At 42.3% G+C, this 16652-nt stretch overlaps 1 protein-coding gene across 6 annotated transcripts in view; it reads right to left on the reverse strand.

Moving 5' to 3' along the window:
- C4H1orf21 (chromosome 4 C1orf21 homolog) overlaps positions 1 to 16652 on the reverse strand; it is a 207135-nt gene that overhangs the window by 53571 nt on the left and 136912 nt on the right. For 5 of the 6 annotated variants that reach the window (XM_053246629.1, XM_053246634.1, XM_053246630.1 and 2 more), the window contains exon 4: positions 5780 to 5821. The exons of the other annotated variant lie outside the window; for it this stretch is intronic. In XM_053246629.1, coding sequence (XP_053102604.1) covers positions 5780 to 5821 — 42 coding nt within the window. The remainder of the gene's footprint in view (positions 1 to 5779; positions 5822 to 16652) is intronic. 6 annotated transcript variants of the gene reach the window in all.

The raw sequence follows: 16652 nt of genomic DNA on the forward strand, positions 1-16652 counted from the left end.
AGAAAGATAACTTGCCCACCACGAATGATCTTTCTCACAGTGTGCAGCCAAAGGGAAATCCTGAACGAACCTGTGAGAGTGCTTTCAGTTCATGTAGGCCAAAGAGGAGACTTCAGAGGCCTTATGAATATTTTGCTTGAACTGTGTGCCCTCAAATATAACCCAGAAGCTTCTAACAAGGCTCAAGGGTTCTATGGAATACATGCAGGGATTGATCAGAAGACAAGGCGGTGTAGAGGGCCTCCCTGATGGTTAAAAGTTTGGAAGGAACACAGAATAAGGTTTGAAGGTCATAGTGCCTGCATCTCCAGGACTAGCCTAATTTAAATTTTACTTCCTGTTGTAAAATTAAGCCATCAGTACATTAAAAACCTAGAACTATCAACACACAAAATCACCTACCATTAAAATAAATACAAAGAGAACCCCTACAGCAACACACACACACACACACACACACACACACACACACACACACACACACCCCAGCCCAGTGAAGTCATACAAACTAGCTCAACTGCCCTGGCCATAGAATCTTTTGATATTTTGAAATATCTTAGCCATCTTTCTAAAGCCATAAGCAGAGTGGCCTGGTGGATCTCCCTGGGGATTCTCATAACGGAAAGCTCTGGCTACCCTGCACAGAAAACTGGCAGAAGGCTAGATTAGAACACTTACCCTGCCATCTAGTTTTCTACGTGCAGATTGTTTTGCATTGTATGGAGGACCATTCAGTCAGAGAGACCTTCACAAGCAGTCTGAAACTGTACAGCTTCAACACCACAGTATCATCACTTTGGATCACAGTTGTTGTTTTTTAGCAGTGATAGTGACGATAATAATAATAAACTGCAGAGTCCAATACTTAACCAACTTACAGTCAACACTCAGGTCAGCAGGCAGAAGGCCCCTTCTGAGGACTTTTACACATGCAAAAGGTTCCAAAGGAAGTGTTCTTTCAGGAATTTTGAGGACCATAAAGGTGACGTGGAAGGCTATACGATCAAACAAGTCATTTTAAAAATGATTTTCTTTTCATTTGTTCGGACTACCTTTATTTTTAGCAGGTAGGAATTTCAAGCCATTTGCTTTATACCTTACAATGTTCACATAAGTACCTCGGAACCTTCCAACTTGTTTTTGTAAGCCTGCATGAACATAATGCCTGGCACAGTGTTGCCCAAATGGATTATCCACAGACTTTGGCTGCCCTTGGTAGTCAGCCATTTCTTATGGTTATGAGACATCTTGCCCCTTTCCTATGTCCAAGGCCCGCCCGAGGGCAGTACAGGGCTTGGGGAGATTCAGCATCTGTGGGGCCTGCTTAAAAATTCATATGATTACAAAATCATACTAACTGACATACTGTGTAAATAATGTGAATGAGCGAGTGAGGTTTTTGGACATGTCCAACCAGCTTGGACATATAGCGCATCTGGAACGAAAAACATTAAAAAGCACAACAGTTCTTGCTTCACAGTTCTCACTCTGACATTTTGGATTGCAAGCCAACTAGAGCATAGTGCATTAACAAAAAATAAAATAAAAATAGTTAATTCAGCTGTTTACAGTTAGCCACACTTTCACTAGGTGTGAAGCACTCTATGGATAGAGAGAACTCTTTCTGGCAACTTTTTTGCAGTAGGGAAAATTATTAATAATCAACAATTTGTCCAAACTATTTCAAATTGAATATTCAGAGCCCTCTCACCCTCCCCTACATCTGTGCCCAATATCAAAGCCCTATAGCAAGCCATTCCAAAAATATACCAAGGTGGTGGTGGGAGACAATGAAAAAGGGGAAATTCCAAACCTTCCGTTGCTGGCTCTGAGGAGGAGAAGGAAGGCACAGGCTTTCAGCCCAGCCCTGGGCTGCAGGGCAAGGAGGGCAGAGGGTATGCACAGCGTTCTAGTGGGCACCAGCATTGTCCACTCTGCCCTCAGCCCAGGCTGGAGAGCTTCAGGCAGGGTCAGGGACTGGGGAGAGCTTCATGGAGGCCTGCATTGGCAGGGAGGCCTCTGGAAGCCCCACCCACCTGAACAGCTGAGAGTCAGCAGAGAGGAAGCTGAAGCAGTGTTGCTGCAGGGTGGGGGGGTAAATTTTGGAGGGCAGGCTGCTCCAGAGTGGGGCCTGTCCCAGCGCAGGGCCCAAGGTGATTACCCTGGACACCCTGCCCCAAGGACAGCCCTGCCTATGTCCTCTAACATGCATGGAGAACTAAGGAGAGTTCACTCACTTTAAGCAGGCCCCACTCTGATATGCTGAGTGAGTAAGAATTTTTCTCACTCCTTCCAAGTTTCTTCAAAGTCCAGAGTAAAGTGAAAGACTGACCCCTCCCATTTCCCATATTCTCTACACATGTCAGAGGACTCAAGGGATGGCTGGGACCTGTCTTCATGCCTAGAGACCCCTCCAACCTATCGGTTTGCTGCTCTTCATGGACAACATCAGGAAGGGTCTCACTTCTTGCTGGATTATTAGTGGTAGTCAGAAAAAAATTTGATGTTGCCACTGGCCACTTGATGACTACATTTCTGGAACCTTGTTCCCAAACTTGTGAGTTTTCTGGAATTGTCTGGCTGGAAATATTTTATTTTATTTTATTTTATTTTTAACATTTATATTCCGCTCTTCCTCCAAGGAGCCCAGCACGGTGTACATAGTAAGTTTCTCCTCACAACAACATTATGAAGTAGGTTAGGCTGAAAGTGACTGGCCCAGAGCAAGTATCATGGCTGAATGGGGATCTGAACTCAGGTCTCCCCAGTCCTAGTCCAGCACTCTAACCACTACACCATACTGGCTCCTAGAATGCTAGACTATACAGATCTGATCCAGAAAGGCAAGTCTTCCTTTATATAGGTGGAAGAGTAACAAGTTCATTAATGAAAACTTTTAGGTTGGGGGCCAGAAAAGGTAGAAAGAAAAAGCTGAGTTAATGTTTATCATAGAATCTAAATCACATTAAAAGATCAGACCATATATGGTCTGTGAACATCAAAGTTCTTGAATGATTTATCTAACAAACTATTTACATATATGGATGAGCAAAAGCTAAAGACGATATCACCTGCAGGTCTGTGTTTCTCAAGGTAAATGTTATGCTTTCAAAGCACTTAAAAGGAAGCTGATGAACACCACATTTATTATCTTGTTTCTAATACATTATTTTGACTTTTCATTCTGTACACATTTGAAATTAATTAGCATGTTCACCTTCTATGCTAGATCTGCTCTCTCCGTCCCACATATTTTACATCAAACTTGCAAGCAATTCTTACAGTACTTTTCAGTGCCTCCAAAACCAAAAATTGTATTTCACAAAAATCTAGTTACTTTTTTAAACACAAAGAATTCAACATGAGAAACTATTATTGGAACTTACTGTACATAGGCATAATTAAACTTTATAGGTTAGATGCGTAAATAGCCACTCATCTGGCTGCCTATGGTGAGTAGCTTCATCACCAGGCTATCAGGCAGGAAAGCCACAAATGTTTAACCTTGGCTGGTAACAGAGTTTTTGTTTGCTTTTGTTTTGTGGGTAGCAGTTATGTGGATATTATATTTGTTTTTACTTTCTCATGTTTTCTCATGAAATTCTCTGTGCAAGGACAGGGCAGCAATCCAGATTCTGAGAAAAGCTATATCCTGTGAACTGTATGAATTATTCAAAGCAAGTCAATTTACACAATTTCTTATTTTGCACAACATTTTTACTCCTGCTAGTCACGGAAGAGCCCAAGGAGAACTGCAGGGTTCTGAAGCCCCAGCCCTGCACCACGAGGGAGCTTCCTCAAGTCACTCACCCATCTGGATTTTGGGATTTCACCAGATACTGGCACCTATGTACAGACAGACCATCATCTGGTTAAGGTTGGACTTACAGCCACATCCCACCTCCGCAGGGGTGAGGGGCCTATTAGGATAGTCCTCCTGAGATGGTTATTGGATCCAATATGATTTCAAGGAGCCTTAGAAGAATTTAGTGTTGGTTCTGCCAGTGATCCTGTTGATACCGTGGTGGAGAACTGGAGTAGCAAACTTATCAGGGCAGTAGACATGATAACTCCTAAGAATCCTCTCCAACCTGCTTCAAAATTGGCCCCCTTGGTATATGGAAAAATTATGGGAATTGAAGCAACTACGTAGATGTCTGGAGCGCAAGTGGAGAAAGACTCAACTTGAATTTGACTGATTAAAACATGGAAAGCATCTGAAGAGCTATGCTTAGGCAATAAATGTGCCAAAGAAGCGATTCTTTTCTGCCCCGTATTGCATCTGCAAGCTCACATCCAGCGGAGTTGTTTACAGTTGTGAGAGGGCAAGCATATGCCCCTCCTTCCTTGAATCAGAATTTGGAATCATCAATTACCCATTGTGATGTTTTTAAGGAGTTATTTGTGGATAAAATATCTCATATTCAGGCCAACTTTGACTCAAACACCACAATTATTACAGAGTCTAACATGGAGATGTCAAGCAATTCCTCTTATGTGTTTAGCAGTGTTCTCTCTAATTTTTTTCATCTGTGTGAGGAATGAGTTTTGTTCTGAGTGGCAGTATCAAGGCAGTGTGTGCGCACGTGCATTCAGAGTGGGATCTTCCTGATTCAATCTGAGCGGGATCTAAAATTAACTGAGCGGACATTTAAAAATGAATGCCTTAGAGCGAACACTGGTGGTTAGGCTGGATCAGTTTCAGTCTGTGACTCCTGATTATGTGGATAAGCTGCTTGGAATGGTGCGGCTTGCCACATGTTCTCTTGACCCTTGATACAAGTTGTTGTTTACAACCTATAAAGCCCTAAACAGCTTAGGCCTAGGGTATTTAAGAGAACATCTTCTTCACTATGAGCCCCATCGCCCACTGAGATCATCCAGAGAGGTTAATCTAAAGCTGCCACCAGCTTGTCTGGTGGCTACACAGGGACGGGCCTTCTCTTTTGCTGCTCCGACTCTGGAATGTGCTCCCTGCTGAAATAAGAGCCCTAAAGACAGATTTATTCAACCAAGCTTTTAAACTAAACTTTTGGTTTTAAATTGTTTTAAGGTTTTAATTTCTGATTTAATTTGTTTTATGTTGCTGTAAACCGCCCAGAGACAGAAGATTGGGGCAGTGTACAAATATAACAAACAAAATAAGATAAAATGACACTTGCTACCTTAAAGGATGCACATGTTTTTGCCTGCCCTAAAAGAAGGGGCCCACTTTCACAGGGAGTGAAAGGTTTTGTTAAATGGAGTCCCCCATTTGCATCAGCACTAACAGTTTCATGGTTCTTTGAAACCTGGTCACTATGAGCTTGATCTGCTCCAACAACATAGCTGAATATTACCTCCAAACTAGAGTGTGTCTGGGGAAAAGGCAGAAATTGCATGAATAAGAAAGTGACTCACACAGATTTAGAAATGTCCACTTGGATAGCCAAGCAGAATATAAATCAACGCAAAGCTGTCGAGACATTTTTGTTCAGGAAAACCATAAACAGCCATGAAAGGGAAGATGAGGAGTCAGAAGAAGCTGACAGCATTTTATACATCAGCATGAATTTGGTTCTGCTACTGGAAGGGTTGGGTCATTAATTGCCCAGAGGCATAAAATCAAATGTGTAAAACAATGACAGTGACAAAATGGCAAAAATGATGGTGGGGAGATCTGAAGCAGATAATGGGATGTGCTTTCCCACAAATGGGAATTATCTAAAACAATGTGCTCCCAGTTCTACAGTATTTTCTTCAAGGAAATATTTCAACATGTAGGATGTAATGTACTCACTTGCTGCCTCGTGAGTGGCCCTGGGCTCCCACTTTTTCCAAGCTAAATGGGTACAAAAGATATCAATACATTTTTAGAACACCATTCAGGAACTGTTTCATTTTAGATTAAGCTTTTAACTGGCTTTAGGCTTCAGTTACCTAAATTCTGTTCTTGTCATCCATCATCCAAAGGTAATACAACTGAGATTATAGAACAGAGCTTGGTTTCTACAGATCAGAGCTCCTTTTTCTGTGAAAGGAGCTCCTTTACGGTGAACTTTGTCAGCACTAGCTAAATGGCTGTCATGAACATAGGTACAGGGGTGGAGAAAGGGCTTATACTGTGCAGGGTCCCTGGCAGTAACAGGACAGGTTTTACCCCTTTCTCAATTTCACCCCAGAATGCTTGATCACTCTAGAGCAGGCCTGCTCAACTTAGGCCCCCCAGCTGTTTTTGAACTACAACTCCTATAATCCCCAGCCACAGTGGCCAATAGCCAGGGATTATGGGAATTGTAGGCCAACATCTGCAGGAGGGCCGAAGTTGAGCAGCCCTGCTCTAGAGTGTGACAGAATGAACTAGGGATGCGCAGAACATTTCGAACTCAAAATGTTCTGACTCCAAACGGGCCATTTCAAGTGTATTGGGCTCAAAACAGAATCCCCTTCAAATGAAGGGCTTGTTTCAAGCTCAGAATGGAATGGCCCCATTCATGTCACCACTGATTTGTATGATAACAAGCCAACCAAGAAGCAAAGACATCACAAGCCAATTGGAAACCAGTGCCAAAACCAGTCAACAAGAGACCAACAGCCCATCAAAATGGCACTCGGAATGAGCTCAGAATGTTTCGAGTGACCCATCGGAACTACTGGCTTGATCAGTTGTTACGATAGAACATTCTGGGCATTTGTATTCCCTAATGAGAACACATATCCACATGTTCCATTTCTAGAGGTGAATGACCTTAAAACAGTAGTAAATATGCTGATAACCTCCAGATCTGACTACTGTAATGTGCTCTATGTGAGGCTGCCTTTGTACGTAGTCCAGAAGCGACAACTGGTACAGAATGCAGCAGTCAGAATGGTCTCTGGGACAACATGAAGGGATCATATAACATCGATTTTGAAAGAACTGCACTGGCTGCCAATATGTTCCTGGGTGCTGGTTATCCTCTATAACAAAGTGCTGGTTATCCTCTATAATAAAGAGCCACGGTGTAATCCCGTGTCTCCCTGCCCGTGTCTTTCTCGGCCGTTCTGGGCATGCACTCCGCGCATGCCCAGAACGTCCAAGAAAGATACGGCCGCAGGCACCAGGCGGCCATATTGGCTCCCGTAAAGGGGGAAGGAGAAGCGGGAAGCGGGGACCGGGGAGGGCAGATGCGGCAGCGGCGGGAACGGTCCTGCTGCTGAACCGAGAAGGAGAAGCAGGGACATGGAGGGGGGAGGCGGCGGCGGGGGAAGCCGGCCGAAGCCTGGCGGCGCGGAGCAAAAACGGCGGCAACGGGACCAGCAGAGGTGGCGGGTCCAGGCCAGCCGCGGGGATAGAAGAGGCGGCGGCGGGTCTGGCCCGCCCGCCAAAAAGAACAGGGGCAGCGGCGGCTGCAGGGAAGGGAAAGACGCCAGGGGCCCGGGCACAGGAAGGCCAGAGGCAGCCACGAGGAGGGCAGAGGCGGGTCCAGCCCAGCTGCTGGAAGAGGAGAGGCGGTGGCAGTGGGTCCGGCCTGGGCGCCGAAAACAACAGAGGCGGCGGAGGAAGCCGGGTGAGGGGGAGAGGGCGGGCCGAGCGCGGGGAGAGGAAAGACGGTGACAGAGGCCGCCCTACTAGCGCCCATTATTTTAACGGGCTTGAAAATACTAGTTACCTATAAAACCCTTAACAGCTTGGGTCCAGGCTATTTAAGAGAGCAACTCCTTTGTCATGAACCCTGCCGCCTTTTACGATCTTCTGGAGAGCTCCGGTTATGGTTGCCACCAGCTTGTCAGGGGGCAACTCAGAACTGGGCTTTCTCTGTGGCTGCCCCTGCTGAAATAAGAGTATCTCCTTCTCTGTTTATTTTCAGGAAGAACCTCAAGACTCTCCTGTTCTCACAAGCTTTTAATTAGAATTAATTTTAATAATTTCAATAATTTGTTTATATATTGTTTTATTGTTTTATGTATTCTAATCTGTAATTTTTAATATTAAAATTTGTATACTGCCTAGAGATGTACATATCAGGTGGTATAAAAATATCCCATAAAAATAAAATATCCCATTCCTTGCACATCCCTGGAACGAGCCCAGAAATTGCCTTGCCATATACTGTGATGATGCACAAGTTGTTGATGCACAGATAATTTGCTGATGTGTGTTTATATATTTCCATTAGTGATGTGCCCGGACCGGTCCGGAGGCCATTCTACTGGCCTCCGGACCGGTCCAGACATGGGCGGTTCGGGGTTTGGAGGGATTGGGTTGGGGGGCTCCCTTAAGGGTGGGGGAGGGTTTACTTACCCCTCCTGCCGCTTTCCCCCCTCCAGCACGCGTATTCTCTTTAGTAATTGGGGTGGCAGGATACCTCCCTGCCGCCCCTTCCCCCGCTTGACTGCAAAAGGCTGCAAAAAGCCTTTTGCGCATGCCCACGTCGCACGTGTGCTTCATGTCTCTGCAACGCGCGCACATGCGGCCACACACACACGTCGTGGAGACGTGAAGCGCATGTGCAAAAAGCCTTTTGCAGTCAAGCAGGGGAAGAGGCAGCAGAGAGGTATCCTGCTGCCCCAATTACTAAAAAGAAGACACGCAGTGGAGGGTGGAAAGAGGAAGGAGGGGTAAGTAAACCCTCCCCCACCCTTAAAGGAACCCCCCACACCACTGCCGGACCGCAGCTCTGCGGTTTCGTGCACACCCCTAATTTCCATATGTTAGACTGCTATGACAATTTGAGGTGGACAAAACTATTCACTAGATACAAGTACGCAACTGAGTGCTAGACACCAAGGTCAAAACCAACCATTACTACGATCAGGTCTGAGTTCTTACGAGAGCTTATCTTTTCTCATATCAAGGTTAAGATTTTAAAATATGGGGTAGGCAGTAGAAACTCTAGAAGTGGCACACATGCACCCTGTGGGTCAGTATGTTATGGCAGTAATTATCAGCAGAACACTTTCCCTCAGATTTGGCCCTTGATCCAGGATTCATGATTTCACTTCTAGTCTCTACATTCCACGTCACCAATGATATGACCACCACCTCTACCACACAAAGAAAAGTGCAGCTGCATGGTGGAATCATACAAGTTATCATGCAAGTTCAAGTCTGCTAGTGCCAATGTAGAAAAGAGAAAGTTCCTAAGAAAGTAAGCCAGTGTTTCTATTGGAGAAGCCAGCTTACATTTGGAATATCATATGAATGCATCTGAGAAGCGATGGGGATTATCTGTAGAGCTTAAGTTACCCCTAGGCTTGTACCGAAGTATCAGAAAATGCAAGCCTCCTCTGAATCCTCTCTCCCACCTCCCGGCCCCCGCATAGTTTTCTCAAGAGCACACCCTTAAAAACTGGGCTTTGTTACAGATGTAAAGACCCAGATTAAATCAGGCATACGCAGAACCAGCAAATGCCCACTGTTTTTATCATTTAGATCTTGTCTGTTCATGCTCCTGTCTTCCAAGGAACTCTTGTTCTTCAGAGGAAAATAACTGTTAGCACTTGCTGCATACCATGAAGAACTGCTAACAGTCAAGGCTATGTGAGAAGGGTGGGGGGAATCACTTCCATATTGCAAAAAGAGGAAGATTTGTGATAAAAATTAATGAAAATCTTTGCTGAGAAAAGCAATTTGGGGTGGAATAGCTGTACCAATTCCTTAGGATCATGTGGGCTTTCATGTAACATTTAAGGCAAAGTGGAGAGAATATTGGACCTGGGTGATCTGGGTTCCAATACTTTTGACGCATGAAAAAAGCCTCACAAAATTAAGTGGCCATATTGGGAAAGTTGGAAGAGGAAAGTTGTCTTTTTTTCCTCTCTGGTTAATTTATCGCATAATATTAATGCGTTAAAAACGTGTCTAGCATTATTATTATTATTATTACATTTATATCCCGCTCTTCCTCCAAGGAGCCCATAGCGGTGTACTACATACTTGAGTTTCTCTTTCACAGCAACCCTGTGTAGTAGGTTAGGCTGAGAGAGAAGTGACTGGCCCAGAGTCACCCAGCTAATATCATGGCTGAATGGGGATTTGAACTCGGGTCTCCCCGGTCCTAGTTCAGCACTCTAACCACTACACCACACTGGCATAATTATGCAATTATGCTAAAGCCACAAGTGACTTGTTTAAACACATATATCCAAAATAATAAAATTCTATTTATAACGTTTGTTAAAAGACAGTAAGTTCTGAGTGTTGCTTTGCAACAATTTTCAAGAAGCTGTAGTATTACACATCCACCAATACACAAAAGCCTGGTAATCTACTTGGTAAAGATCCATTGCGAATGTCACATCATAACAGGAGGGTAGAAGTGCTATGGTTTTTTGTTTTTAACTTTAGTTTAAAGTGGGACACAAAATGGAGTAATTGATTCTTTTCCAGTCATGGAAGAACTCAACTACCTGAAAGCAATCTTGCCTTACTCTCATTTTGCCAACAAGAGCGCAACACTTTTGAACTTTAAACAGAGATCTACAGTTTTAATACTCCTTGGCTTTTAAACTCTCCCATTAGGTATCAAAGAACAGATTATTCTCAAGAATGGACAATGTATCACTGTTATTTGCAAATTTCATCCCCCCAAACATCGACAGTAATATTTATGCACACTTTTAAAACCAGAATTATCCTAAGGGGCTATTCAGGTCACTCCCATAAACGATGAAATATGTCCATTCTTTGAATCATATGGGTACTTTCACACAATCAGGTAGTTGTATGGGGTAATTGCTCCAGTGTAACCACAGGTATTTCTCCGCAAGTAAAAGCAAACGTACAACTCCATGATTCTCTTCCCTTTGCTTGCTGGGGGGAAAACAGGGAGTTTTAAAAAACAAGAAGATCAAAATAAAGAACACTTTGGTGGAAAAATAAAGAGCAATTCAGTGGGAATCAGAACGAGAAAGACTTTGGATCAAATGCTGATTCAGCTGGAAACTCAGTGGGTAAGCTTGGACATGTAACCATCTCAGCTTCAGTTCTCCGCATATAAAAATGGGAGGAGGAACATACAGGCACTTTTGCTACCTGTTTGAGGTTTTAAGGGTAAGATTCAAATTAGCAGAGAAATTAAATTATACATTTAAAGTAGCAAAGAAAAACCATAGTAGATGATAAATTTTAGAGTAAAGTTGAATGATTGAGGTCAAGCAGAAAACTATATCCACCCAAATATTTTTAAATGTGTTGCTTCTGTTGTTGGAAACAGCAACCTCTAACTGCACTTAAAATAAGTATTAGCCAAATATAGTATTTCAGAAATTCCAAATACTCCTACTAAAAGGTTAACTATGACTACTGTCCTCCTGGGGGAGGGGGGAAGGGGGCAAACAAGCCAGTAAGGAGGACAATTGCTTAGGATCCTATGTCTGAATTTTAGAAAATGACAGTTTTTATAGACACACCCTTTCCCAATGCTTACATGGATATCTGGCATAATATAATAATTTGTGATCCGGCAACAGCCCAGTAATTGGCACATGCCTCATTGTTAGCATTTAAATACTGTCACAAATCTTGGGACAAACCTTTTTCCTTCTTTGATTGAGTGGTTGTTCTATTCTCCCCCCACTCCCCCATCTGTGGTTCTGAGTTCATCACAGACACACCAAATGTGCACACATCTATTGCAGCAGGACTAGTTGTGCTTTCCGTAGCTAATTTCAGCTTTTTCCACTGTTACGAACATGTGTGAAACTAGGCTGACCAGAGATTGTTGTTGGGATGCAACAGTCCACAGTACCACCTCCATAAGACAACAGGAGGAAAGATGTTGGAGAGGGAAGTACAAAACAAGTCTTGCAATGCTTAAATCTATCCCACAAGCAGTTTATGACTCAATCAGATGATAATCTGTAGCTACTCTTAGCAAAGAAACTTCTGGTCACTTTTTACTAGTTAAACAGGCAGGATTTGTCACTCAAACACAGCTGTTTGAGGTAACCTACACTTCTAATGCCGTGTAATTAATCACTCTGGACATGGATGGCTCTAGTCTCAAGAAGATTAATCCACAGGCTAAGTGTTCACCGTGTCCCTTTTCTCACTGTGTTAGATGTCCATGCTTGACCAAGCACACCACCCTTTATAAAGGTAACACTGCCACAACACTATCTTTCCCTCATAGCTACCAAGCCATCCATCCTTTTTACACTGTATTGGCTTGGGAATACTAGTTAGTACAACCAAAAGGTGTTCAAAATAAAAATAAAAATGATAATGGTGACATTTGTTTTGCTGAACCACTGAGCTATTTAATTAGAAGTTTCAGAATTTCTAAAGCTCATAATTTCCTTATCAGGTACAACACGGTAATAAATAAATAGATCATGTTACAACAAAGGGCTGTTTCACACATGAACTTTTCCTATACACAAATCATCTTCACATAGGAAAAAGGGAATTTTATGTTACTCTGAAATGTTGAGTTTCAATGCATGACATGAGAATCTTTTTCCTTTCATGATACCCTCGGTCATACATCAGAAGGTACAGCCAAAATGTCAATCAGCCTCAGACACAACAGTCCATCTTCCAGATGAAAGTGCCAAAAAAAAAAAAAGAGAGAGAGAGAGAGAGATGAAAAAAGGAATACCAATATAAAACAGCAACAAAAATGAATCATAGCTGGATAGAACACATGGTTGAGGGCAAAAGGATAACAATAATAATCCATATACTCTATGAAAAACTGAGCTGGCCATATGAACAAACAAAAGATCTGGCCTCAAGACAATTTTATGCCTATGAAAAGTGGAGAAGGCTGGCTGAAATAGATGTCCTTATATAAATCTGTGGTGCAGCCACATTTGGAATATTACGCACAGTTTTGGTCACTGCACCACAAAAAAGCATATTATAGAGCTAGTAAGAAGATGCAGAGAAGTGCAACCAGAATGATCAGGGAGTTAGAGCACCTTCCTTCAGTACAAGGAAAGGCTACAAATTTTGAGGCTTTTTAGTTTAGAAAAAAGGCAACAAAGAGAAAACATGATTGAGGATTTTTCTATTACATCTGGTCTGCAGAAAACAGATACAATACAGAATAGTTTCTCTCTCTCTCTCTCTCTCTCTCTCTCTCTCTCACTCACTCACAGAGAGAGAGAGAGAGAGAGAGAGAGAGAGAGAGAGAGAGAGAGAGAGAGAGAGAGAGCAAGCAGAGGCCATCGAATAAGACTGAGTGGCAGGAGAATGAGAATGAACAAAAGAAAATAATCAATCGATGGAATTTGCTGCCACAAGGTGCAGTAGAGGCCACCAGCTTGATAGCATTAAAAGAGGATTAGAAAAATTCGTGAAGGACCAGTCTATCAATGACTACTAGTCCTGATGGCCACATGTGATGTCCAGCTTCAGAAAAAGTATGTCTGTGAATACTAGCTGCAGGGGAGCAATGGTGGAAGAATTTTCTTCTCTTGCTCATGGGCTTCCCAGAGTCATGTGGCTGACCACAATGGGAAACAGGATGTGATCCAGCAGGGCTCTTATTATGTTCTTACATTCTGAAAGGGCACGTCTGAGGTAACGTCCACCAAACACACCGCAAAAATGACTCCTAGTGATACACAGGATAAAACATGAGAGATTTCAAGCAGCTTTAAACCAACAATGGACTTGCATCAGTTATTTTTACTCACCTTACATCAGGCCTGCTCAACTTCGGCCCTCCTGCAAATGTTGACCTACAACTCCCATAATCCCTGGCTATTGGCCACTATGGCTGGGGATTATGGGAGCTGTAGTCCAAAAACAGCTGGGGGACTTAAGTTGAGCAGGCCTGCCTTACATACATGATGTGTATTGTACATTCACTGGGAAATGAATAGACTTTGCCAAGGATACACATAACTGATGCCAGCATGACCTCAACCAACTGATTAACCACATGGCAAGCTCTCTCATACCACTATGTAGCTGAAAAAGAACAAACTGAAGTCAATGGAGAAAGACCAAGGGTCAATTTGGGCATGGCAGAATAGCAGGATCACAGTCAACAGTACTGGTCATCAGGAGACATGGTATAGTCTCCTGATCTGTCAAGTTCACTGGACATAACATTTACATATGACAAACACACATGGTCCAAAATGCATGGATCTGAAATATGGAGTGATTATCCCACAAAACATTTGGGGAATGCCAGCAACTTGAACCTATGTGCATTAACTACACACATTAAGTTCCTATACAGACTGTAAGCAAATGTTGTATCTATATTTTAAAAGTATATTTTATTTTAAAAGGCTAACATATCAGCCTGTACTCAGGGTTAAATCTGTACTCAAAGTTCACACTGTTTGAGGCAGTTTAATATGTGGATATCTGCGGCTCACCAAGTTTTGGTACACAACTTAATAATTTAGAATACAGAATGAAAAGAAAACCCATGCTGTATTTCACAATCCAGGTTAGAAGGACAGGGTGTTCTTTTAATTTTTTTTTTAAATGAACACTATGTTGTGTTATAATTGCAGGCTTGCCAAGAATCCCTCAACCCCAACAAAGCCAAATTATCTCTCCAAGAACAGAGGGGCTGTAGCTCAGTTGTACAGTACCTGCTCTGCATACAGAAGGTCCCAGTTTCAAGCCTTGGCATCTCCAGGTAGGGTTAGGATATACCCCTGTTTGAAACCCTGGAGTGCTACTGTAGTCATTGGCAGTGCACTGGCCTACATAGACCAAAGTTCTGATACCATTTAAGGCAGCTTCCTATGTATATATGTAACTTCTTTTTCTAATTCAGCATCTAAGAAATTGAGATGCTGGGTTCACTGATATAGGAACAATGTAAAATACTTTAGAAAATAGTCAGCAGAGTAGAGCTGAAAACAAACCTGTCCCCTAATTTCTCCTCTGTGAATTTTTATGTTTAATCATCCTAAGTTCACAGAATATTTGTATTTGACATACAGCTATATTGGCCATTTGCAAGTATTTGATATTTGACATGCAATGGTATTTGGATATTGACCATTAAAGCCAAGACCGATAATGGTCTTGGGCTTTCATAGCCTTTGGGAGACCTTTCTCCCTTATTTTACTCTCAGATCCTCAGATCTACAGGGAAGACATTGCTCTGCATTCCTTCATTTATAAAGCTGAGAATCACAAAGGCCGGGGGTGAGGGGGATGTACGTCATATTTCCTCAATATGGCACCCATGATGTGGAACACTCTCCCTAGCATAGTGTCATATGTCCCTTCACTGATGCTTTTATGGTAAGAAATGGGATGCTTTGGAAAGCTTTTCCTGCAGGCTTTGTTTTGTTTCAGATGGCTGGTTATTTTAATTAAGGAATTTTTAACTGGCTGTTCCATTGGTGTTTTACAGAAGATTTGCTCTGGTTTTATTGCGATGCGTTTTACAGATTGGTTTGTTGGGGCTTTTTAAATCATTTTGCAAGCCACTCAATGCCATTTAAAGCAGAGAGATTTTAATATAAATATTTTATTAAATGGATGGGGTGTTCCCCCCCACCCTCAACCATTCTCAACTTGCCACACAGCAGCACTCTACTTACATATGGCTCATTAACTTTATTTTTGGATCCATCCTATTGATCTTCAGCAAATTTATGGGACAACATCAAGACAGTACGGCTGAGAGTCAATTTGTTTCAATCAGTGTTTGCGCCTTAGTTTTAAGCATACCCCCAAAGCAAAAAGCAAAATATACCTGGCAAGCAGGTGTAAACATGAAGTCAGTAAGCTCAAATAATTAAAGATCGATACACTGACACCAACACTGACACATTGGTCCCCCTTAAATTGCCTGACCTTTACAATAGGAGATAGGCTACATGGAGATCAATGAGCCTGCTTGGTAAAATAATTGTATAAGAACAGGCTGCCTAACTAGATGTGGTGACCATCACATAGCTGTCACCCAAATACATCAACCTGTGTCAAGTTCTGCCTCCTTTTCCCCATTACACACACCCAAGGAAACGTGAAATGTGACATCATTATGGCACATAAGAGATGATAATGTGTGGTACCTTTCCTTAACTGTTCATTATGAGGGTACTTATTTCATTCATTCATTCATTCATCCATCACATTTATATACTGCCCAAACTTTTGTCTCTGGGTGGTTAACATAATAAAACAATTAAAACACATATAAAAAGTTAAAAACAATTGAACAATTTAAAATCAATCACATAATTAAAACCAACAAATTTTTAAAGGCTGAGAAAGCTTGGTTAAAAAGATGGGTTTTTAGATGTTTTTTAAAAATTGCCAATGGAAATGTAATACATGGCTGCCATTTTCTGTGGAGTACTGTGGTTGTTATAATCTCTGGTTCTGGTTGAAGCACATGGGCTTTGCAAGAACAAGGCAGCTATATCATGCCTTGCCTCTATCTATGCATTTTGCCTCATATTATGAGAGGGAGGGCATACATTCAAGTTACAAAGTTATTGAAGGCTCAAAGCACTCCATGTATATTGACTTATTTTAATCCTTACAACAATCAGGTAAAGAAGGTCAGTAATGGAGATGAGCTGAAACTGTGCCAGGGCAGCAGGGCAGCTTGCATAATGTAATCTTGGGCAGATTCAAACTGGGGACATCCTGATTTTTAGCTCAGCCAGCTCTCATAGAGCTCTCATAGAGTTTGTTTCATTTTAATCATTCATACCAAACTGTATATCCTATCAGCTAGGACAAATATATCCTA

This window comes from Hemicordylus capensis, chromosome 4, assembly GCF_027244095.1.
Source record: "Hemicordylus capensis ecotype Gifberg chromosome 4, rHemCap1.1.pri, whole genome shotgun sequence".
NCBI lineage: Eukaryota > Metazoa > Chordata > Lepidosauria > Squamata > Cordylidae > Hemicordylus > Hemicordylus capensis.